At 41.3% G+C, this 25,631-nt stretch overlaps 1 protein-coding gene across 2 annotated transcripts; it reads right to left on the reverse strand.

Annotated features, from left to right (window-relative positions):
- Window positions 1-338: 338 nt before the first annotated feature.
- rpf2 (ribosome production factor 2 homolog) lies at window positions 339-24,456 on the reverse strand. 2 transcript variants are annotated; one of them, XM_072551856.1, is made up of 10 exons: window positions 24,403-24,456; window positions 20,219-20,351; window positions 18,882-18,919; window positions 11,532-11,571; window positions 10,089-10,170; window positions 9,023-9,099; window positions 5,743-5,842; window positions 4,993-5,095; window positions 3,153-3,297; window positions 339-891 (listed from the first exon to the last, which is right to left on the reverse strand). In XM_072551856.1, the coding sequence occupies exons 1-10, from the start codon at window positions 24,423-24,425 to the stop codon at window positions 709-711; spliced, it is 924 nt and encodes a 307-aa protein (XP_072407957.1). In that variant the 5' UTR covers window positions 24,426-24,456; the 3' UTR covers window positions 339-708. The 2 variants fall into 2 exon arrangements, with proteins under 2 accessions (XP_072407957.1, XP_072407967.1); XM_072551866.1 differs by lacking the exon at window positions 24,403-24,456 and adding an exon at window positions 23,910-23,929.
- Window positions 24,457-25,631: the final 1,175 nt, after the last annotated feature.

Raw genomic sequence — 25,631 nt, forward strand, 5'->3', positions numbered from 1 at the left:
CACAGCACAATATTATTTTTAATGTTATTCAAACTACAAATTGATATTTGTCAAAATATTCATGCATGGGTTTGTTGTTATACTTAACCTCCCAATATTAAAAAGACACAAATTCTCATTTAGTGTCAGAGTTCTGAAGGCTGTGCCTAACTGAGGCCAGATAGACTTTCCTTGAACAGAAAACAAAATACTCCAAATTGCACAAAACCTGAAATGTCAAAAAGAGCACTGAAAGTTTGGTGACTAAAATAGATGAAAACTTTAAACCGAAGTCCTCAAACTGAGCGAGGACACTGACCTATCAAATGCTATTGAAAAAAAAGACATTTTAAGTAAGCTTACTTATCAGCATTTAATGGTAATTTACGATTCACAGAAAAGCATGAATGTAGCTTGAAACTATATTTAATCCAGCAATGTAAAGTTAACTGTGAACCTCCTTGGACTGAACAAGTCTGCAAGGGCAGATTTCTCAAAATAATATGGGAAAGATCACCCTTTGAAATTTGATATTTAACACTCCCAACAGGAATATTGTAAACATCAGTCTATTGTGCAAAATATAAAAGTCAGTAACATCAACGCTCTGACTAGTATAAAAAGTCTGGAGGCTCACTTATTTGACCACCTATCTCATCTGTGCTTGCTGGTGCCAGAGATTCAGTTGCTTTCAATCACTTGAAAACAGAGATGGAATATCCTATCTAACTACACTTTCATCTTCTTTGGGCTGCTCTCTGACTCATCAGCAATGACATTCTTCCCTGCTTTCCTCTTCTTCAGCCCTTTCATTTTTCTTGTCTGCAGTTTACTAAGGTCCTGCTTCTCCATATGGATTCGACCATATGTTGTCCCAAATACATCTTGGGAAATATTCTTCTTCTTCTTCGCCTGAAATGAGAGGATTATAAACTGAATCAATAAAACTGTTTCTTTCCACAAGAATCTTAAATCTCATTGAGGTTGAAATTAAAAAAAAAATCAAATGCATTCACCCATTATCTGCAATTTTAACAGATGGTGAAACAAAGATTAACAGTTAAAATATAGTAGATTATAGTCTTAAATTAACAGATAAGCCCTTTAGAGCTGAGTGCTGTAGAACTACAGATTCCAATTAATCCTCTCCAAAGCAGTTTGAGATGGACAATAGGTGTTGGCCTAGCCAGTGACACCCACATCCCATGAATGAATTATAAAAACCTTCTTGCTCTTTCCTGAAGGATATATTTTTACTTGAGCTGCCATTCTCAAAGCATGCATTACAAGTGACTATTCTTCATAAATCGTAACACCCAACACCAAAGCCTCATTTTGTCCTCAAAGTAGGTTCTGACAAAGTAAGTGTGACCATTCCAAGTGCCATGACAGAAATCTTTGTTGGGTCCAGTGCTGAATATTTGATGTAATTTTAAATTGCCTTGTGACCTTATGTTAAGCTGTGATTGTCAAGTGGTTAATATCTGGAATCTAAATTCAATGGGTTTCCCCAAAGAGGGTCAAACTCTGGTCAGAGAATATATGTCAAAAGACTTGTGCCACATCAGCCAAATGTTTGCAGCATTTGAGTCGAGATGTTTGATGGGTTCAAGTCCAACTCCAAGACTTGAGCACAAAATTCAAAGGTCTGTTTCCATGCTGTACATCTCCATGAGTGTCATTCAAAAGTACCTCTGTTATTGTTAAGTGCGTTGAGCATCCAATGGCCATAAAAGGATTCACATGATTGTAAATCTTTCTTCATCAACTTAGTCCATTTTACAGGGGGTGCAACTTTAACTTGAAAGACTAATTAAGCAAAGATGGTAATATCTTGGATTTACTCATTTCCTTCTCACACCCACTTTGAAGGCAACATCTCCAATAATCTCTAAGCAAATCAACTCAGTCAAAATCCTGCATCCAGCTGTCTTGAACGCCACAACACTGTACATTCCACCACCTCCTGGCCATAGCCAAGTACACAAGAATTAACAAGCAGATTCCCTAAACCTACTTTGCAATTTTTTCATGGTCTCAAAATACCTCAGTGATTTCCTATCCATACCCTTCCTCCTTGTATGCAATGCTTTCATTGGTCATGGCTGAAAATGTGTTGCTGGAAAAGCGCAGCAGATCAGACAGCATCCAAGGAACAGGAGAATCGACGTATTCTCCTGTTCCTTGGATGCTGCCTGACCTGCTGCGCTTTTCCAGCAACACATTTTCAGCTCTGATCTCCAGCATCTGCAGTCCTCACTTTCTCCTCGAAGATTTCATTGGGCTTGGTTTTGCAGATTAGGTAAGGATAGCAGATTTCCTTCCCTGAAGGACATCAGTAAATCAGATGGGTTTCAATGATGATCGACAACAGCATCATAGTCACCATTACTGACAGAAGCTTTCAATTCCTTGAGATGCTGTGATGGGTGGGATCTGAACCTGTGGTGCCAGACTATAGCCTAGGCTTCTGGATTACTAGTCCATTGACAATACATTATGTCATTATCTCCCTGTTTACAAGTCAATCTCCATTCCAACAAAAGCAGCTGCACTATTGGTCATCCTTCAGGGCAACAAGAGTCATTCATGCAGTGTGGGAATGCATTCACTTGTAGGCCAGACTGGGCCTGCTCCCCCAACTACATTAGTGAACCTTTTGGGTTACCCTTGGCACTCAAATACTCCTCATAATTGATTTCTACAACAGAAGTCAGTCCACAAAAAATGGACTAACTAAATTCACATTCCTTAAATGGCACTGGCTGTACAGCCCTGGATTCTTAGGCCAGGATCATACAGGTGTTACAGTGCATACACAGAAAAAAAAAAATCACTTGTTAACTATTTTACCAAGCATTCGCTATTGATCTTAGTTATCCTTTCATAGTTGTGAATGGGTCTTCTGAACATCTATGTTAAAAATCTTGTGACTGTATAATATGATATTACAGAGATCCTAGGCTTAATAAGATCAGCTTTACTTATAACAGCTCAAACAAGACCAGCAAATACAAATCCTTGAGGAATGCAATGTCATGACTAATTCAATCACAAGCAATCCAATTTTACAGATCATACAAAGTTCCTTAACAGTTGTATGAAGTTTGAAAACTTGAAAAATTCGATACTATCCTGCAACCTGAACTCAAGTATTTGTTGACTAATTTTACCTTAAGAGCTTTTGGCTGTTTAAGAGACTTTTTGTAGAGGTCATCAGATGCAAAGTGTGTTCTCCTTAGTATAAAATTAAAGGAAGGCCCCATTTCTTCAAGTTCTATCCTGGGTATTCTGCAGCCAGATTTCTTCAGCAATACCCTGTGAGTAAGGCAGATCTTCATTAGTCAAGATCCACATTAGTTGCAAGATCAAGAAGCACTAAGCAGATACAATGCTAAGATAAATATTGAGATCTGTTCCAATTGTAGATTCCCCCAGTCAACCAGTCAAATGACAGGATAAATGCATTCTGCAAAGACTGAACAGGAAACCCAATGTCATATTCATACCAATTTTTTGTCATTACGGACAAGAGAAATAGACCTCACCACCTGTAGTTTGCACAAAGCGTCTAGAAGTCAACTTCAATCAAGAACAATGTAGGACTCTGGAGCCTATGCTACTCAAAGGATATGGCTGATCTGGCTTTGTTCTCAAATCCACTTTTCTACCTACCCCCACAACCCTGGAGGCCACTGCCGATCAAAAATCTACCTAAGTTAGCCTTGAACAAATTCAAAGACAGACAATTTAAGGATCAATCCTAGGGTCTCTACTATTTACAAGGAGAAAATGAGGACTGCAGATGCTGGCAATCAGAGTTGAAGAGTGTGGTGCAGGTCAGGCAGCATCCATTGAGCAGGAAAATAGATTTTTTTTGGGGGGGTGGTAGCTGGGAATGCAATAGGCAGGTGAAGGTGGGGTGAAAGTAATAGGTCAGAGAGGAGGGTGGAGCAGATAGATGGGAAGGAAAATGGACAGGTAGGACAGTTCAAGAGGGCAGTGCCAAGTTGAAAGGTTGGGACTAGGACAAGGTGTGGGGAGGGGAAATGGAGAAACTAGTGAAATTCACATTGAGCCCATGTGGTTCAAGGATCCCAAGGTGGAAGATGAGACTTTCTTCCTCCAGGCATCGGGTGGTTAGGGTTTGGCAATGGAGGTGGCCCAGGACCTGCATGTCCTCGTGTTAGGTTCTTTTTCCTGAGATTGTTACACACTTGATGCAACTGCAATACGCCAACTTCTGTGAACAGCCAAAATTTATTAAGTACAAGCTTTTGGAGGAGCCCTTAACACTCTTCGCGGATTGCAAGTTATTTCAAGAGACCTCTGTGAACAAAGAAACAGTCCTCCCTTTTACACCACCATCGGTAACGCCCACAAGACAACTCCCAGCCACTCCCCCATAGTCACATGCCACTCAAGACACAATGCAGTGATTTGATTATTTCCAGAAACAATGTGATTAGATCATTCCTTAACTGCAGGATCTGATATAAATTGTTTATTAACGGCAGAACTTAAAAATAGGGAAGTCTTGTTATACTGTAGAGGATTGGTAGGGCATACCTGGAGTACTGTGTTCAACTGTGACCCCCATAGTTAAAGAAAGATACACAGCATCGCAGAGTGTTCAAGAGATGCATGAGGGTGATTCCTGACATTAAGGGTTTAACTCATCAAGACTGGCCAAACAGGTTAGGTCTTTATAAGAGTTAGAAGAACGAGGAGTGATCTTATTGAAACATCAAAATTTCTAAGGTTTAACGGGGTGGATGTTGAGAAAATATTTCCACTAGTGGGAGAATCATAAACCAGGGGATATGATTCCAGAATAAGGAGACACTTATTTAAAATCGAGATATGAAGGCATGTGACTAAGTCAAAAGACAACTAACACTAAGCATGCACCCAGTTATTGCTCAGCTTAAAGATAGATCTAGCCTTAAAGAATCAGGACCGTTAAATACCATTTTTTAACCATAAATAGGAATCGTAATGCAGACAACTCACTTATAGCTTCGCATGAAGATCTTTCCAGCAAAAGCCGTGAAATGTAGAACAATTTCCAGGCCAGCTAAACGAATTTTCGGTACTGTGGGCCCTCGAAAGAAATCTATGAAGTGTATTGAAAGTTCGATGATCAAGAAGTACCCAAGAGAAATGTTAAACTGCATCAGATTAAGAAAGAATATCTGTATATGTAGAATAGAAAGCTCAAATAAATAGTTACTTAATTGCTTACGTTGGTTGAAATATATGATGTCTAGCTTTAGCTGGCAACATCAGTATAGCATCAGCAAGTTCTGAATACATTTCATATGCCTTTCTTCATTTACTTATACCCAACGTATCCACCCTGCCTCTAAATTACACAAAACTCTGCAGCCACAGGCGGGAACATTGATTACTTGTTTCCCACATCAGACTGCCAATCAAAACATACAAATTAAACTTTCCGATTTTCGCTCCCTGTAAGGATGTAAACAGTCATTTCCTCAATGGATGCTAACACTTCGACATGAGGCAGAATCTAATATTCGACTCCACATCCAAACGCTCAAAGGCATAGGAAGCTGGTCTACGAACCTATTGAACCTGAAAAATGATCCTTTAAATGTACACATTACCTGGTAAGTAGAAAACAACAGGGTATACACTGGAACAGCCATTAATTTGGTATTTCTCACATTCCCGTGACATTTTGAAACACAAAGCCAGTTAATTACTTGAGTCACAGTCAGCATTATGGAGGAAACTTACCAATAAAAAGATTTTTTACCCTTTTAAGATCATTATCAATTTCAAAGGCATCTCCTGCAAAAATCAACATAGGCTTGGATCCTTCTGCAGATTTGCTGTTCTGGAAAAGAACAGAAAGTCAAAGATTAGTTAAACGCATTTCTGAGGTTTTTAAGTAATTCATGGGATTTGGGCTTTGTTGACTGGGCCAGCATTTCTTATTAATTCAAAGTTTGTGAGAAGATCTGTAGCTCAGGTGCTCGTTGTTGTGGTTCTGTTTGCTGAGCTGGGAATTTGTGTTGCAGACGTTTCGTCCCCTGTCTAGGTGACATCCTCAGTGCTTGGGAGCCTCCTGTGAAGTGCTTCTGTGATGTTTCGTCCAACATTTATAGTGGTTTGTCTCTGCCGCTTCCGGTTGTCAGTTCCAGCTGTCCACTGTAGTGGCCGGTATATTGGGTCCAGGTCGATGTGTCTGTTGATAGAGTCTGTGGATGAATGCCATGCCTCTAGGAATTCCCTGGCTGTTCTCTGTTTGGCTTGTCCTATAATAGTAGTGCTGTCCAAGTCGAACTTATGTTGCTCGTCATCCATGTGTGTGGCTTTTAAGGATAGCTGGTCGTGTCTTTTTGTGGCTAGTTGGTGTTCATAGACACGGATCGTCAGCTGTCTTCCTGTTTGTCCTATGCAGTGTTTTGTGCAGTCCTTGCATGGGATTTTGTATACTACGTTGATTTTGCTCATGCTGGGTATCGGATCCTTTGTTCTGGTGAGTTGTTGTCTGAGAGTGGCTGTTGGTTTCTGTGCTGAGTCCTAGTGGTCGTAGTAGTCTGGCTGTCAGTTCAGAAACGTTCTTGATGTATGGTAACGTGGCTAGTCCTTTGGGTTGTGGCATATCCTCATTATGTTGTCTTTCCCTTAGGCATCTGTTGATGAAATTGCGGGGTTATCCGTTTCTGGCGAATAGAGGTGTTCTTCTTCCTCTTTTTGCAGTTCTGGTGTACTGCAGTGTGTTGTGGCCCTTTTGAAGTGTCTTGATGCAACTTCGTTTGGGTGTGTTGGGGTAGTTGCTTTCATAGTTCAGGACTTGGTCTGTGTGTGTGGCTTTCCTGTATACTTTTGTGGTGAATTCTCCGTTTGGTGTTCTCTGTACCATCATGTATAGGAATGGGAGTTGGTTGTCCTTTTCTTCCTCTCTAGTGAACCTGATTCCTGAGTGTGGCGTTGATGATCCGGTGTGTTTTTTCTATTTCTGTGTTTTTAATGATTACAAACATGTCATTTACATATCTGACCCAGAGTTTGGGTTGAATTTGCAGTAAGACTGTTTGTTCTAACCTTTGCATTACTGCTTCTGCTATGAGTAGAGATGGGTGAGCCCATGGGTGTACTGTTGATTTGTTCATATATTTGGTTGTTGAATGTGAAGTGTGTTGTGAGGCACAGGTCCAGTAGTTTGAGTATGCAGTCTTTGTTGATAGGTTCCCCGTCTTGTTGTTTGTTCTATATGTCCAGCAGGTTGGCCATTGTTTCTCTGGCTAGGGTTTTGTCGATAGAGGTGAACAGTGCCGTTACACCAGCATTCATCCACAGATTCTATCAATAAACACATCGACCTGGACCCAATATACTGGCCATTGCAGCGGATAGCTGGAACTGACAACCGGAAGCGGCAGAGACAAACTATAAATGCCGGAGGAAACATCACAGAAGCGCTTCATAGGAGGCTCCCAAGCACTGAGGATGTCACCTAGACAGGGGATGAAACATCTGCAACACAAATTCCCAGCTCGGCGAACAGAACCACAACAACTTCTTATTAATCCTTAGCAGCCCTTAAAGTGCTAGGGTACTACCTTTTTGAACTGCTGCACTTCATTTGGTGTTGATCTACTTTCAGGAGAGAGTTGCAGGATTTTGACCTAGCAGCACTGAAGCTAACAGTGAAAGCTTTCAAAGCCAGCTTTAAGAGTGGCTTGGAGAGGAATTTGTAGGTGGTGGTGTTCCCATGATCTGCTGCCTTTGTCCTAGTAGGTGGTAATGGCAGTGGTTGTGGAAGGTTGTATTTAAAAAAAAAGTAGCAAGTTTCTGCAGTACAACTTGTAGATAGTACATGCTGCAGCTACTGAGCATTTGTGATGGAATGAGTGAAGAGGTGCAAATCAAATGAGTTGTCACAGAATCATTCACTGCAGGAGACCGACACTTGGCCCACTGTACTTGCACTGGTTCTTCAAAGATGCCCTCATGCCAATCTCCAGCTTTCTCCCCATACCCTATCCAAATAATCACCCAATAAACATCTTGCCTCAAATGAATATGCCTCCATCACATTTCCAGTCATGTATTCAATACCCTAACTACTTGTTGTGTGAAAAGTGTTTTTTTTTAAAACCATCATCCTTGCTTCTTTTCCATATCACTTTGAATACATGCCTTCTTATTTTTATTCCTTCAAAGGGTGGGGATAACTTCTACCCACCTCCTCTATCCAGTCTGCTCATTATTATCAAAACCTTTGTCAAATCTCTTCTCAGTCGCCTTCTCTCTAAGAAGAACAGTCCCAACTTGTTCAAACTATTCTCCTATTTGAAGTCTCCCATTCTTGGAACAATTGTTGAAAAGTCACTTTGCCCTAGATGGTGTCAAGCATCAGTGTTTTTGGAACTGCATACATCCAGGTAAGTGGGGTGTAATTCATCATATCCCTGATTTGTGCCTGTTAGATGTTGGATAGGCAATGAGTCATTCGCTGCAGGCTTCCTGGCCTCTGACCTACTCTTGTAGCCATAGAATTTATGTGGTTCGGCCAGTCCAGTTCCTGGTCAATGGTAAGCTCTCCCATGGATGTTGATAATCAGGGATTCAGCAGTTGCAATGTAACTGAATATTAAGGAGCAATGGTTAGAATCTGTACTGTTGGGCATGGTCATTGCCTGGCAGTCATGTGGCCCAAGTTTTGTTTCTCACTGAAGGCCAATATTGCTATTGTCTTGCTGTATTTGGACATCGGTTGCTTCAATGTCTGGCCAGTTGCAAAAATGTTGATCATAGTGCAAAGATCCCTACTTCAGGCCTTATGATGGCAGGAAGGTCAATGATGAAACAGGTGTAGATGTTTGGGCCTTGGACACCCCATAATCAAGTCCTGCACAGATTTCTTGGAGCTGTCATGCTTGAACCAGGTCTGTGATGATGTCAGGGGTTGAGACTTCCTGGAACCCAAACTGAGCATGAGTGAGCAGGTTATTGCTTCAATTAGTGCTTCAAAATTCAAATTCTCACATTTCTGAGAATGGATTACCTTAAAATCTCTCAAACTTTCAAACTTTTCAATTCCAAGCTCAACCATATCCAGGACATGGTAATCAAACATACGGCCTGCAGGAGAACAATGAATTAATAACAGGAATACTTCATTGCACTTAGACTCCCATATCTCATTTTATCAAAAACTGTACACCAACATATTATACATAATAACATTCTCCTGCAATTTTTAAAACATTCATTCACGGGATGAGGACATGGTTGACTAGGTATTTATTGCTGAAGCCTAATTACCAAGAGGGCATTTAAGAATCAACCACATTGCTGAGAGTCTGGAGTCACATGTAGGCCAGACCAGGTAAGGATGGCAGTTTCTTTCCCTAAAGGGCATTTGGGAACCACGAGTTTTTTTTTGACAATTGGCAATGGCTTCTTGGTCATCACTAGATTCTTAAGTCGAGATTTTTACTGTATTCAAATAACACCCTCAGCCATGGTGGGATTCAACCAGGTCTGTGATGATGTCAGGGGTTAAGACTTCCTGGAACCCAAACTGAGCATGGTACCCCCTGGGTACCCAGATCATTACCTGGGCCTCTGGATTATCCAGCGATAATACTAGACTATTGCCCCCTCCTGTTAACAAATAATAAACAGAGTGCAATCCAGCCAAGAACATCTAGCCTATAAGGTTATATGGGTGATTTGCTGAACTTTGCCTAAATTGAACAAGCCAGTAATAAAACCTTACACTAAAACAATATGTCAATTTTGTCTCAACAATGCTTTCTCTTAAAATACATGAATGCGAGGTGAGTCATTGATTTTGAAATGCTGAGTATCAAGAGTGTCTTGGCTCTGAAACAGAATCACGATGTTTAGCTGTCAAAGTGGCCTGTCTCTAAGAATCTGCTCTGAAGTACACAAATCCAGACAATCACAGAGGTAGTGATTAACTATAAAGATAAGGTGGCATTTGTTATGTTTCATACATGCATTTCAATAATTATATTTTTAAATGTACTACCTGGTATTACAGATATTAGACTTTTTTTTATAAATCTGTTTTCCAGAATGGCAACATATCTCTGCAATCTTACCTATTATCAAGTTGTGCGGTCGCTTCTTATTGTGAGAACCAAACATAAATAAAGAACAGTCAGACTTCTTTGAAAAAAATTCCTGTTAACACAGAAGGAATTTGGAGAAAGCAGATGGTTACAAATATCATCTCAAAAACTGAAAGCATATAATACTGTAGCCCCTTTGAAGTTCTTCAACATTTTTTTCAAGCCTTGCCTGCAGGTAGTGGCAATTTTAACTTTGTTTCACGTACTGCACATTTGTGGAGGAAGGGGAGCTTGAAGTTAATAGTAGATTATTTGCAGCCTCTTTAAGAGGCCAGGATCTCTGAACATTTTTAGCAGTCAGATCGCTAAAAACAGATCACTACGCTGGGTCCATCAGTAAATGTATTTTCTGAAGTCATACTGAATCACGTAGAACAGAGGATCTGTGCAGCAATAACCCATCTAAGCTGAATGAGTTGATCGCAAATTGGACAATAATCATTCTCAAACCATGGGTGGCACGGTGGTTAGTACTGCTGCTTCATAGCGCCAGAGACCCGGGTTCAATTCCCGCCTCAGGCGACTGTGTGGAGTTTGCACATTCTCCCCGTGTCTGCGTGGGTTTCCTCCGGGTGCTCCGGTTTCCTCCCACAATCCAAAAATGTGCAGGTTAGGTGAATTAGCCATGCTAAATTGCCCGTAGTGTTGTTAGGTGTAGGGGAATGAGTCTGGGTGGGTTGCGCTTCGGCAGGTCGGTGTGGACTTGTTGGCCCGAAGGGCCTGTTTCCACACTATAAATAATCTAAACAACTGCAGGACCAGCTTGGATTGATGGTCGATTGCACTCAGCTCTACCCTACATTCACGTTTGATTTTATTTTGGGTCTACCACTGTTCATTTGACTGCCTATTCAACATATTACAAAGATCAAAAACATGGGCTTGCTATGTCAGACACTTGGTAGTAACATGAAGTCGCCATAGTCCTACCAGACCATGGATTGCTCTCTCATTAGACGGAGCAACAACTAGTGATGATTTAACACGATGGTCACCGTGTCTCAGACGAGAGGAGAGAATGAAAAGGAGAGCCCTTCAAGAATCTGTTCTCTTGACATTAACTTCACTGCCAACCATAGACTCTCAATAAGGGTAAATAAAGCCAAACAAACCTTGCCATTTGTTCCCTAAGTCTGAATTTGAGAACATTGGCACCAGCACAATCTTGATCACTTGTTAATCTCCAGGTGAGTGTACTGAAATTAGATTTATTTCAAAAAGCAACAGGGTGTTTTATATACATTCCCTTTTAAGCACAATAAAATCCTGACAGAATATACAGATACGGCATCTCAAAAATGCTCAATGAAACTCAATTATTGTGTCCACAGAAAAAGAAGAAAAAATATCCAAGTTAAATTAAGTTGGAGGCTGTAATAATTAAATGTTAGTTGTAACAATCTGACTACTCACCACCGATGTTTGATCTTCAAAGGGTCGAGTAATATTTTTCCTGGTTAAAAATAAATTGGATTTAGGAAGAAAAGACTTTACAAATTTCTTTTAAAATTATTCTTAAGAACAGAAGTATGCTATTCTGCCCCTCAAGCCTGCTCTACTATTCAGTGAGATCATGGCTGATCTGTGATCTAATTCCATATACCGGTCTTTGGTTCATTTCCCTTAATACCCTTCCTCAACATGAATGTAGCTATCTCAGATTTAAAACTAACAACTGATCCAGCATCCACTGCTGTTTACGAAAGAGAATGCCAAACATCTCCATCCTTTGTGAGCAGTAGTGCTTCCTAACATCTCTCCTGAACAATCTGGGCATAATCCTCATCTATCTTTTCCTGTTAACATCTTGAAGACCTCAAGTTGATTACCCCTCAACCTTCTGAATTCCATAGAAAACAGTCCCAATTTGGATAATCTTGCTTCGTAACATAATCCCTGAAGCCCAGTATCAGTCATGTAAACCTATATTGCACTCCCTCCAAGACCAATCTCTCGTTCATAAGATGTAGTACCCAAATCTGCTTAATATAACTCTAAGTGGGGTCTAACCAGGGCCTTGTATAACTGTGCTCTTATACTCCATCCCTCTGGATATAAAGGCCACATTCCATTGGCTTCCTTGATTACTTTTTGCACCCATTTGTGACATTTTAACAATCTAGGCACCTAAACCCTGAAGTCTCTTTGGATACCTACTGGTTTTAAATACTTACCAACTACAAAGTGCCCTGATCAATCCTTTTTTGATTAAAAAAAATAATCTGACACCTGCTTACATTGAAATCGATCTGCACAGTTTTGCCCATTCTCTCATCCATGAATACCCCTCTGTAAGTCTTTTTTTTTCAATGCTATGGATGAGGGCAGCATTGATTGCCCATTCCTAATTGTCCAGAGACATTGCTGTTGGTCTGGAAGAACATATAGATTAGGATAACAGTTTCTTTCCCTAAAGGACGTTAGTAACCAGATGCTTTTCGTTTTACAATTGACGTCATTAGATTCATAATGCCAGAATTTATTGACCACAAATTCCACCACCTGCTGTGGCAGGATTTAAAGCCAAGTCCCAAGAACATTGCCAGGGGCTGTGGATGAACAATCCAGCCATTATACCACTACGCCATCTACAACATCCCCAAATTGCATCGTCGGCAAATTTGAATATATGACTTTCTCTCCTATCTTCCAAGTCATTAATAAATAGTGAACAATTGAGGCCCTGTGGGACTCCATTGGTCACATCCTGGCAATTTTACATTATCTTTACTTTTTGTCACCAGACATATCAGTAATTTGCTCTCAATTCCATGGGCTTCCACTTTAGTTAACAGTCTCTCATGTGGGACTTTATCAAATGCCTCTGGAAGTCCATGCAAACAACATCCAGAGATATTTCTCAGGTCAGTAACTCTTCAAAAACATTCAATGAGATTTGTCAGGCATGGCTTACCTATCATGAATTCCTGATTAACTGAAAATTTTCAAGGTGTTCAGTTACCACGGTTGTTGATTAAAGACTCCAACAATTTTCCCTCCTCAGATTTTAGGCTAAATGCTCTGTAATTCCCTGGTTTTCCCCTTTCACCCTTCTTAAAAAGCAGAGGTACAAGTGAATTTTCCAATGCAGAGGTACAAGTGAATTTCCCATCTCATTAAAGTCAGCCTTATCTGAATTTAAAACTGAATTTTATAGCTGATTCATGCTTTATTCTTTCAAATGCTAGATTGAACTTGATCATGCTGCGATCACTATTTGAGAAATGTTCACACCCATTTAAGCTACTAATTAAAACAGGCTCATTATTAAATCCAAGTCTGACGGGTGCATGTTGCTTCTCCCAATTTATGGAGAAGTTAAAATTCTCCGTTAATACTGGCTTTGCTACACACTTGCCTAAATTCTGCATTTATACCATCTGGAACTTCAATTGCTACCAAGGTTCTATACACAACACCTATTACAGTTTTAGTTCTTTTACTGTTTCCTCAGTTCTACCCATATGAACCCCCCCCCCGCCCGAATACTTCCCAGCATCATATCCTCTCTCATCATTGAAGTAGTTTTGTTTCTAATCAGTAAAGCTACTTCACCTCCTCTGTCATTTTCCCTATCCATCCTGTAAACCTTATAACCTGTTAGCCCCCAGCCACAACCATGCTGCAGCCATGGCTCAATAATGGCTATTATATCATAATCTCCAATTTAAATTTGTGCCTGCAGTACATTTCAATTCTTATTGAACTCTTATTTGGGCCATACACTCTAACCTGTCCTTCAGCACTGACACTAAATGCACCTGCTAATAATTTCTCTCTTCTCGTTTAATTAATACACTTTCTATGGTTCTTCCATTACCCACTATGTCTGTGGTAGGATTCCTGACTGTCTCTTTATTCTGTGATAAATAATTTGATTTTGAAACAATATTTTAGCCTTCCCCAAGCCCTCCCCACATTCACTCGTTTTAGATCCTTGTGTCCACACTATTTAGCCTTTCCACTAGCACGTTGGCTCTAGATCAGTTCAGTTGCTTCCTGTCCTAATACTGATGCTAGTGCCCAACAAAATGGAATCCCTCTTTTCTGCGCCACTCCTTTCGCTATGTATTTAGTCTCTAATTTTCCTATTTCAAAACCAACTTGCTCACGGCCTGGGTAATAACCCAGACTTATAACCCATGAGGTCCTGTTCTTCAATGCTATTCCTAATTACTGATATTTCCCAAACAGGATCTCTTGCCCATGTTGGTGGTCCCAACATGGACCACAACAACTGGATCATCCTCCTCCTCCTCCTCCAATAACCTTTCACGCCAGTTTGAGATTCATGCAGCAGAAAACAGACCCTTCAGTCTAACTAGTCCATGCTGACCATGTTCCCAAACTAGTCCCACTTGCCAGTGTTTTGCCTGTATCCCTCGAAACCTCGCATATTCATTTACTTATCCAAATATCTGAAATGTAACTTCCACTGGCAGTTTATTTAATATGCTAACCACTCTCTATGCCCCTCATGTTCGTTTTGAAACTTTCACTTCTCATCTTAAAAATACACCCCCTAGTTTGGAATTCTCCTAACCTAGGGAAAAGACCCTTCTTTTCACCTTATAAGGAGTTCATAACTCCTTGAAAGTTGGAGTTGCAGATAGATTGGATAATGAAGAAAGCATTTTGTATGCTTTCCTTTATTTGTCAGAGAATTGAGTACAGGAGTTAGGAAGTCATGTTGCAGCTGTACAGAATATTGGTTAGGCCACTGTTGGAATATTACATGCAATTCTGCTCTCCTTCCTATCAGAAAGATGTTGTGAAACTTGAAAGGGTTCAGAAAAGATTTACAAGGATGTTGCCAGGATTGAAGGATTTGAGCTATAGGGAAAGGTAGAATAGGCTAGGGCTGTTTTCCCTGGAGCATTGGAGGCAGAGGGGTGACTTTACAGAGGTTTAAAAAATTATGAGGGGCATGGATAGGATAAATAGACAAAGTCCTTGTTGTGGTTCTGTTCGCCGAGCTGGGAATTTGTCTTGCAAACGTTTCGTCCCCTGTCTAGGTGACATCCTCAGTGCTTGGGAGCCTCCTGAGAAGCGCTTCTGTGCTGTTTCCTCCTGCATTTATAGTGGCCTGTCTCTGCCGCTTCCGGTTGTCAGTTCGAGCTGTCCACTGTAGTGGCCGGTATATTGGGTCCAGGTCGATGTGTTTGTTGATAGAGTCTGTGGATGAGTGCCATGCCTCTAGGAATTCCCTGGCTGTTCTCTGTTTGGCTTGCCCTATAATGGTAGTGTTGTCCCAGTCGAATTCATGTTGCTTGTCGTCTGTGTGTGTGGCTACTAAGGATAGCTGGTCGTGTCGTTTCGTGGCTAGTTGGTGTTCGTGTATACGGATCGTTAACTGTCTTCCTGTTTGTCCGATGTAGTGTTTTCTGCAGTCCTTGCATGGGATTTTGTACACTACATTAGTTTTGCTCCTTTCTCTGAGGTGGAGGAGTCCAGAACCAGAGGGCATAGGTTTAGGGTGAGAAGGGAAAGATATAAAAGAGACCCAAGAGACAACTTTTTCACTCAAAGGGTGGTACATGTATGGAATGAGCTGCCTGAGAAAGTGGTGGAGGCTGGTACAATTACAACATTTAAAAGGCATTGGATGGGTATATGAATAGGAAGAGTTTGGAGGGAGATGGGCCGGGTGCTGGCAGGTGGGACGAGATTGGGTTGGGATATCTGGTTGACATGGACGGGTTGGACCGAAGGGTCTGTTTCTGTGCCGTACATCTCTATGACTCTATGTCCCTCATGATTTTATAAGCCATTATGAAGTCATCCCTCAACCTCCTAGCTCTGGTGAAAACAAAAATCACCCAGCCTATTTTATAACTCAAACCCTCCATTCTCGGCAACATCCACACAAAATTGTCCTGTAGTCTCCAGGGACATGCAGGTCAGATGGGTCAGCCTACATGGTACATGTGGGGCTACAGCGAAGGGTGATAGTATGGGAGAGGGAGTGGTCTTCAGAGCGTTGGCACAGACCTAATGGACCGAATTTCCTTTATCTGCACAGTAAGGATCCACTGATTCTATGCTTCTAAATTATCAAGCAATTTATATACTGACTTCAAGTAATTTCCTCACTGTATCAGGTAAAAGATGGTGGTCCTCAACATAGTTTAATGATATGCTTATATTTTAAAAATACTCATCACTCTCCAATTTAATTTACTGAGCGCTGGCCAAGTTACTGGATTGATATAATGTTGCAGTGTTGTAAAATTCAACATTAGCAACAAATAATAAAATTCTGAAATAATTAGCAATCGAAGCCGCTAGCTCATGCAGAATGCTGCAAATTCCTATGCATGCTGTACACAGCCTGCTGTACACCTAAGTGACACGCATGCAAAAACATTTAAAGGGATTGTGCTTTTAAACAACATTCGGAAAAGAGGGAACTCCGTTAAGAACTATCCTCATGTTTTGAATTGTCAAATGGCAGTTAGGAACTACATGAAACTTTACCACCAGGTGTGGGACTCTCAATCCTGCTTACAAAAGGATGCTATCTGTACCTCATCACTACCACTTGTCTGTAGTTTCCTGCCTTTATCCATTTTTGAATAAAGAGGAATTATTTGCTACTTGCCAGTCTAATGACACTTTCTTGAATCTGGGGAATGATGGAAAATTCACACAAATGAACCTACTAATCTATTAGCAACCTCTGGCCATCCCTGATTGACAGTGCTACCCCGCCACTGTTACCTATTTTCTTGAATGTCATAAACCCTCAATATTCAGGACGCAGTATCGGTCATCTTGCTGCCATGTCTCTGTAAGGGCTGTCAAATTATATTTAATAACTTCCGAGTGTGTTATCAATTTGTTTATTTTGCTACGAACGTGCTCACATTCAGACAGAGTGATTATAGAGTCATAGACATGTACAGCATGGAAACAGACTCTTCGGCCCAACCCGTCCATGCCGACCAGATATTACTTTTTTTTTTAAAACAAAAAGTTTTGATTGTTGATATATTGCTACATTTTGTTCTCTGCCATCTATCCTGCCATTCTTTAACCTTCATTTCCCATGTTATTATTTTAATCTTACTTTATCTCATCCCTATACCACAACGTTCTACAGATGTCTTGCCTCAGTACTTGGTTTAAAACCCTTTCCATTTCCCTTTGCGGTGTGGTTCACAAGAAGACTGGCTCCAGCACGATTCAGGTATAGACCAATCTAACAGTAAAGGTCCCAGTTTTCCCATTCTTCGGAACCCCCTTCTCCTACATTGAGCCTTTCAGCTACAAGTTCATCTCTCTAATTTTATGTACCCTCTGCCAATTAGCATGTGACTCGGTTATAATCCACAAATTGTAAACTTTGGGAATGTGCTTTTAAATTTAGGGCCTACATCCTCATACTCTAGATGCAGAACCTCTTCCTGAGCTCTACCAAATACCTAAATGGATCACAACCACTGAAGCCCCTCACTCCCATTCCAAGCTCCTAATTTAAATTCCATCAGCTGCTGTAATAGGATTTGTAGGGATATCCCCATTGCATTAGCCTGAGCCTCTTAAGTTATTAGTGGTGAGATGAGCACTATTCCACCATCTTCTTAATACATGAATCATCTCCGCTAATTAGTGAAATTTAGAATGGGAAAGCATGTACAGCAACAAACAATATACAAGGTTGCATCGGAAAGCTCCAATTTTGATCTCCGATCTGCACATTTAGTTGATCTTTTGTTAGAGAAGTTAGCAATTTTTGAAAACAGCAAACTTACATCCAAATTAAAGAAGTCTAAAGAGTTATTGGTAAATGTCTGGGAAAAATACTCAACTCCAAAGGGGAACCTCAATTATCCAAACATCAATAATGTGAAAATTAGATTATCCAAAGGAGATCTCGGGGTCCCAACAGAAACATTACATCAAAGACATATGTCCAACACTGATTGCATCTTTTGTTTACAGTGATTAAAAGTGTTGCTCAGGACAGTCCTGGACTGATGGGAGTGCAGGCACAGTCTCTAAATGACTGATCTTCACCCGCCCTCTCTCTCTCTTTCCACACTTTCCCTGGAGTTCTACGCAGGCATTACATTAAACTCTCCTTCCCCAGATAATCTCTCCAACATTGTCCCTGTACAGGGCAAAGGTGAAACCTGTCAAAAAGATGCAGTAAAAAGTTGTGTGCATGTGTGTGTACGTGTGCTATTTGGAGACTCACCCCCCAAAGGCAGCAGCAGTCTTGTTGTTGGTGTCCAGTCTGGCTGCAGGGGCGGTGTTGGTGCAGCTGGGGATGGGTGGAGGTGGTGTTGGGGCAGATGGGGGTGGGCAGGGCAGAGTTGGTTGGGATAGGGCGGGCGGGTTGGGATAGGATTGGGGCGGGGTTGCATGGGGTTCGGGGGTGGGCAGGGGAATGGGGTTGTACTGGATTGGGAGGTGTGCAGGGGGCGGTGTTGGACAGGGGGGCAGGTGGGTAGGGGCTCGTGCACACTGTGCTGCTAGTCTCCTGAAAGGGGAGCAGACTTAACAGAAAACTCCGAGCCCCAGAGGAAAGGCATTGAATTGATTAACCAAATGATCAATTATCCAAACGAAATAGTGCCCGCCCATCTTGTTTGCATAATCGCAGTTCCTCTGTATATGTTTGCAACTCAGCAAACCCTGCTAGAAAGTGCACTATTGGAAAGTGCTTCAAGACAGGATCTCAAAGTAAATTGAATAACTTTGTCAGACTCAACACAGGATAATACAGAAACAAAACTACAGCAAGGTAGTAATACTTACTTTTTATAAAGAACTGCATTTGGTTTCTTTAAAGAATACTGCAAAGTAAAGAACAGAAAAGTCAGTATAAATTGTTCTGACTCTGGTCACATTACAGCTTATACATCAAATGGCTGTTCAACTTACAGCTCTTGTAGCCTGGATCACGTGACACATCGATTAGAAATTTATAATTTAGCCCAGAACCGAACATAATTTCTGATTAAAGAATTTAAAAATCTTAGCAAACTTGGTCCAATAACTGTAAAGTTTTTGAAATCACTAAGTTGTTTTTTTTTTAAAATGGGATGCAGATGTTACTTGTTAGGCCAGTATTTGTTGCTCATTCCTAAATGCCCTTGAACTAATTGGCTAAGTAGGCCATCCTAGAGGGCAGTTAAAAGTCAACTCCATTTATTGCGGATACAGATTCACATGTAGACAATACCTGGTAAGAACAGCAGATTTCCTTCCTTAAAGAACATGAAAGAATCAGTTGGGGTTTTATAACAATCAAATGGTATTCATTACTGAGAATGGCTTCACATTCCAAATTTGTTTTGTTAAATTAATTTAAATTCCGTCAGCTTCCATGGTGGGATCTGAATCTAAGACCCCAGAGTTAGTCTGGGGCTTTGGATCACTAGCCCTGTGACAACATCAGTATATCACTGTCTCCCACTAAACTTTATACCAGTGAAAGATGACAAAAACCAGTAAACCAGATATTTAATAAAGGAAATGTTTTAAATTATAGGGCAAATATTTTCTACACAAGAGCAAAACAAACAAAATTAAGATGTCAAGCCATTCTCATGAACTAAACATGTGGTTCTATTTTAAAGGTTAGCACCTGCTTGGCTGGCTAGAGAATCAAGCCAAATAATAAATTATTATTATTCTGAAAAACACAGTCCTGCCAATAAGACACAGATTAGAATTTAGGAGAATAATTTTACTTCATCTGTTTCAGTTGTCCTGCACAAAATGAGTTGAGACAATTTAAAATCCACTCCTCTGCTCAGTTGAGTAGAAAGTTGTCCATAATTCCTCAGTCCAACACAATCCACACTGCAAACCATATGAATAGGAAAGATAAATATCCAGCAGGAAGTTTTGGAATCGGATGGAAAAGTGGAAGAGAGTGGAAGGAGGATTTATCTGAATATTATATAATAATTCCCAAGAGTACTCAATACTGACACTGGGTAAGAGAGATCTATTCACCAAATCTACTAGCTCTCACCATATTGGAAACATTAGATAAATAAATACTGGATAATGCAAACAATTGTGACATATCAATGTAGCCACTCACGTTGGTAAACAAATTGATTTTGGAAAATTAGACAACTTACAATGTCCCTGAGAGCCTGAGTCACGGTTTCACTGGTATTGCCACCTTTGATGAGCATGGCATTCTTTGTGTTTTCAATGATCTTGGGATCTCTCTTCTCAAGAAACCTCTTTGCCCGCTTTGTCTTCGGCTTGCTACAAATGTGAAGTATAAAGAAAATGAAAAAATATAAATGACAGTAGTGTCATAAACATCAAATATAACTGGAAAGAAATCACCAACTTCATAAAGATGATTTTTTTTTAATACAGCTGAAAATCTGACGAAACATAACTACAGAATCCAAGAGCAGCTAGTTCACCAATACCATGCAAAACTGGTAGCAAATTTGAAAGTTAAAGCCAAGTCAACTAAAAATATTGTAGCCAATGGCAGACAGATGAAAGTTTGTCACAGAAGAGGCTAGTTTCCTTCATTCTTTACTTTCAATAGTCAACAAGTTGTCAGTCATGGCCCTGTGATTCCCACATCGTACCCAGCAATTCCAATCTGCGCTCCAAGCTGACTTATCTTGTTTTGTATACACAGTGCATTTAAGTACGACATCCTCAGTCCCACATTTACTGCCCTTTCTAACAGTTGTCCCCTTATCTGTTGTACCTGAAGTTAGTTTCCTGACCTTACCATATTCTCTGTCTTCATACTTCTGGAAACTTTAAACTCTGCTGAGCTCCCCCAATCTTAACTTCTTCCATAATTCTCCATGCAACTAAACTCTCAGGAAGTGATATAGGTCAGGAATCTAACTTCCAACACAGAGTTTAGGGGACAATTACAAGAAGAGTGCAGTCAACACAGAACGTTGCACCTAAATGCATGAAGTATACAAAACATCATAAAAGAGCCTGTAGCGCAGACTGAATTTGGCAAGTACGATGTTATGGGTATCACAGAGACATCAGTGTAAGGAGATCAGGACTGGGAACTAAATCTCCAAGGATACATGTCTTATCAAAAAGCAAAGGGGCATGGTTGCTTAGTAAGAAACAAAATTAAATCAATAGCAAAAAAATGATGTAGAGCTGTAAGGCACAAAATCCGTGTGGGTAGAGTTGAAGAATCACACAGGGAAAAAGACCAGGAAGTTATGCATCAGCCTCCTAGCAGTAATTAGGATGTGGGGAAGAACATAAACCAGAAGATAGAAAGGCATGTAGGAAATACACTACTATGATAATCATGGGGGACTTCAATACACCGGTGGACTGAGAAAATCAGGTTCGTAATGATCTAAAGAACATAATTCATGGAATGTACTTTTTTGGATTTTTTTTGGAGCAGTTTGTGAAAGAGCCCACTCGGGAACAGGCAATTCTGAATTGAGTGATATGTAAAGATGTGGACTTAATTAGGGAGTTTAAGTAAAGGAACTTCACGGGACCATAATATGATAGAATCCACCCTACAGTTTGAGGGGGTAAAAACCAAATCAGATGGAATGATATTACAATTGAGTGAAGATAACTGCAAAGTCATGAGGGAGGAGCTGGCCACAGTTAAAGGGGAACAGGGAAGACAATGGAGCAGCAATGGCAGACATTTCTGGGGATAATTCAAGAATCACACCATAAATTCATTCCAAGGAAGAAGTAACACGCAAAGGGGAGGATGGGGCAACTATGGCTGACAAGGCAAGTCAGGGACAGCATAAAAGCAAAAAAAAGCATACAACACTAAAGATTAGGAGGAAGACAGGGGTTTGAGTAGTCTTTAAAAACGAGCAAAGAATAATTATAAAAGTAAGATGATGGATAAGAAGAAATATGAGAGCAAGTTAGCCAGTAATACAAAAGAAGATTGCAAGAAATTTTTTCGACATCTAAAATGTAAGGGAGGCGAGAGTGGACATTGGACTGCTGGAAAATAAGGCTGACAAAGTTAGAAAAGGGAACAAAGAAATGGCAGAGGTACTTTGCATCGTATTCACAGTGTGAGATACTAGCAACATACCAGAACTTCAGGAGAGTTGGGTGCAGAGGTGAGGGCAGCAGCCTTCACTAAGGAAAAAGTACTGGAGAAGCTGGAAGGTTTGAAGGCAGGTAAATCACCTGAACCAGGTGGACTACACCCCAGACCACTATTGAGGAAACTGTGGAGGCATTAAATTGATTTGATTTATTATTGTCGTGTGTACTGAGATGCAGTGAAAAGTATTGTTTTGCATGCTATCCAGGCAAATCATATATCCCATAAGTACATAAGGATAATGGAAAAGAATGCAGAATGTAGTGTTACAGCTACATAGAAGGTGCAGAGAAAGAACAACTTGACCTTTCAGGAATCACTGGAGTAAGGGAGAGTCACAGAAGACTGGAAAATGGATAATGTAACACCCCTTTTAAAAAGGGAGACACACAGAAGACAGGAAACTATAGGCCGGTTAGCCTAGCTTCGATTGTTTTGAAAGATTTTAGAGTCAATTATGATGAATGACATTATGGAGTCCTTGGAAGAGCATGGTAAAATTGAGCATAATCAGCACTTCTTTGTAAAACCTGACAAATCTGTTAGAATTCTTTGAGGAGGTAATGAGCAAGTTGGACAAAGGAAGGCCATTGGACATGATCCAATTGGATTTCCAGAAGGCCTTTGATAAAGCATCACACAGGAAACTTCAAAATAAGACAAGAGCCCATGTTGGTAGAGTCAAGATGCTGGCATGGTTACGGGATTAGCTGATTGGCAGATAGCTGAGACTACGGATGAAGAGGTCTTTTTCAGAATAACTGCAAGTGACCAGTGAAGATCAGTAGGGTGTCTGTGTTGGAACCGCAGCTGTTCACATTATACGTGAACAATCTGGACGAAGGAACTGTGGGTGTTGTTGCTAAGTGTGCAGATGACACAAAGATATGTGGAGGGACAGGTAGTGTTGAGGAAGATTGAAAGCTGCAGAAGAATTTGGACACGCTAGGTGGGTGGGCAAAGAAGTGCCAGATGGAATACAATGTGGATAAGTATGAGGTATGTACTTCGGCAGGAAGATCAGAGGTGTAGACTATTTTCTACACAGAGAAAGACTTCAGAAATCTGAAGCACAAGAATTTGGCAGTCCTGCGTCAAAATTCTCTTAGGAGGTACAGTTGCGGTAAGGAAGGCAAACGCAGTGTTGCATTCAATTCAAGAGGGCTAGAATCCAAGAACAGATGTACTGCTGAGGCTCTAGTCAGACCATGTTTGGAATATTGAGATTAGTTTTGGGCCCAATATCTAAGAAAGGATGTGCTGGCCTTACGTGAGTCCAGTGGAAGTTTACAACGATGATCCTGAGGATGAAGGTCTTGTTTTACAACCACAGGCCCAGAGTTCTCAACTCTGGGCCTGTGCTCGATGGAGCTGGGAAGGATAAGGGGGAAATCTTGATTGAAGCTTATAGAACACTAAGGTACATAGCTTCTTCATTAGTAATGGGATCAAAGGTTAAAGGACAAGGGAGAAGAATGGGGTTGAGAAACATATCAGCCATTGCCAAATGGTAGTCCAGACTGGATTCTGCTTCTATGTCTTATGACATGTAATGTGTGTCTTCTGTGGAGACAGACAAAACGTTTGGCGATGCTCCTTACAGCTCACAATTTATTTCCTTGCTACTAAAGAACTAATGTCGACTTTAGCTATTAAACTTGCACGTGCCTGCAGAAGTTTCAATGAACTATCTTGATACAGCTACCTAATTTGAAATGGCACATGACCTTTCGATATTTTCAAAACAGGATAACTTTTTGGGGGTCTTCAGCTGGTTTCTGAAACTCTCCCACAATCCTCATGCACCCGAGTGGCCTCTGCAGCGCAAGTCTCATCGTTCAAGCGAACGCTGACCGTCCCGCCCTTGATTTAACTTCAACGGAAAGCCGCAGATACTCCCCGGGATTGATTGTGTTTGTTTTCGGGAGGAACGCAGGTCCGGCGGCAGAGGCGACGACACCGTCAAAGGCCTCCCGTCGGTGAAATGCTGCACTGCTTCCCAATCCACAGTATCCGGGCGGGGGAGGGAAGCAGGAGAATAGTGTGCAGACACAGGCTTCCTTCCGAGACCATGTGCCCATTCAAGGGAGAGGCAGAGAGACAGATGGAGAAGGCGGAGTAGGGAGAAGGGTGGCATGTACTGAGTCAGGAGGGGGAAACACTCCGGCTCCACAGGAGACCTCCGCCCCTCCGCCCCTCCAAACCCGGGTACAGACTCACCACACATCGGGAACCGCCGCCATGGTGACCACCGCAGGAAGTGACTTCGCAACACGCGTCACTTCCGTCACAGCGCCCGCCCCCGCACGCCAGGACCGCGAGCTGTAACGGTCGCCAGCGCGCGGGCTCACATGCAGCCTGGTGCACACCCGGACCAGGGGAGGACAACACGGCGAGTTTGTCGCTGGTAAAATAACACCCTTCATTGGCAAAGTTAAAAAAAAATCACACAACACCAGGTTACAGTCCAACAGGGTTAATTGGAAGCACTAGCTTTGGGAGCGTCGCTCCTTCATCATCAGGTGGTAATGTTGGACTCAACCCTAACACACAGAATTTATAGCAAAAATTTACCGTGTGATGTAACTGAAATTTATACATTGAAGAATTGATTGTCTGTTAAGCCTTTCATCTGTTAGAATACCATGATAGTTTCATTTCTTTCATGTGTTCATTGGCGGTCACCCTTTGGTGATGTCTTCTTAAACGAGGAACTCCACCCTTAAACGTTATGAAGACAGGGTGCAGTGAGGAGGCAGTGTTGGAGAGCTAATGGAGATCTGTGTGAACGGGCTTCGGGGAGCTTGAGAGGACTCACGTTGGAGAAAAGAACAGATTCCATTATCAACATCCACAAGGACTGATGTGCAGGAACGTGAAAGGAACCGGAGACCTTCAAACATTCAAACCACACAGCAGCAGTCACAATACTTTGCATGATTCTGAAGTTAAGACAAGTAATTAAATAAACATGAAACGCTTCATTGACTGTGGGGCCCTAACATCTGGACAGAGGGAAATGCTACAAGTCTTCACAAAGAAACAGTGTGGGTACCGGAGAAATGATGAAACACAGCAAGGATTTTCTGAGGTGTAACGACAAAACTTCACGCAGATGACACTGGGAACGTACATTACTATCATGTTTATCCATGTGGCTTTCAGCCACTGGTTTCAGGCAGCCCTTGCACACCTCCTATCGTCTCCCACACAGGGGCATATACAGGCACAGCACGTAAACAGACTCTTCGATCCAACCCGTCCATGCAGGCCAGATGTCAGCACCCAATCTAGTCCCTCCTACCAGCTCCCAGCCCATATGCCTCCAAACCCTTCCTAATCATACACCCATCCAAATGAGTTTTAAATGTTGCAATTGTACCAGCCTTCACCAGTTCATCTGGCAGCTCGTTCCAAAAATGTACCAACATCTATGTGACAAAGTTGCC

This window comes from Chiloscyllium punctatum, chromosome 3 (genome assembly GCF_047496795.1).
Source record: "Chiloscyllium punctatum isolate Juve2018m chromosome 3, sChiPun1.3, whole genome shotgun sequence".
Lineage (NCBI taxonomy): Eukaryota > Metazoa > Chordata > Chondrichthyes > Orectolobiformes > Hemiscylliidae > Chiloscyllium > Chiloscyllium punctatum.

Excerpts from the sequence above, each read along its gene's own strand:
- rpf2 (XM_072551856.1), bottom strand. The coding sequence starts at position 24,425 with ATGGCGGCGGTTCCCGATGTGTG. Across the intron at positions 10,171-11,531 it reads TTGAAGATCAAACATCGGTG|GAATTTTTTTCAAAGAAGTC; the intron begins GTGAGTAGTCAG and ends CTGTGTTAACAG. Across the intron at positions 892-3,152 it reads AACAGCCAAAAGCTCTTAAG|GCGAAGAAGAAGAAGAATAT; the intron begins GTAAAATTAGTC and ends CTCTCATTTCAG.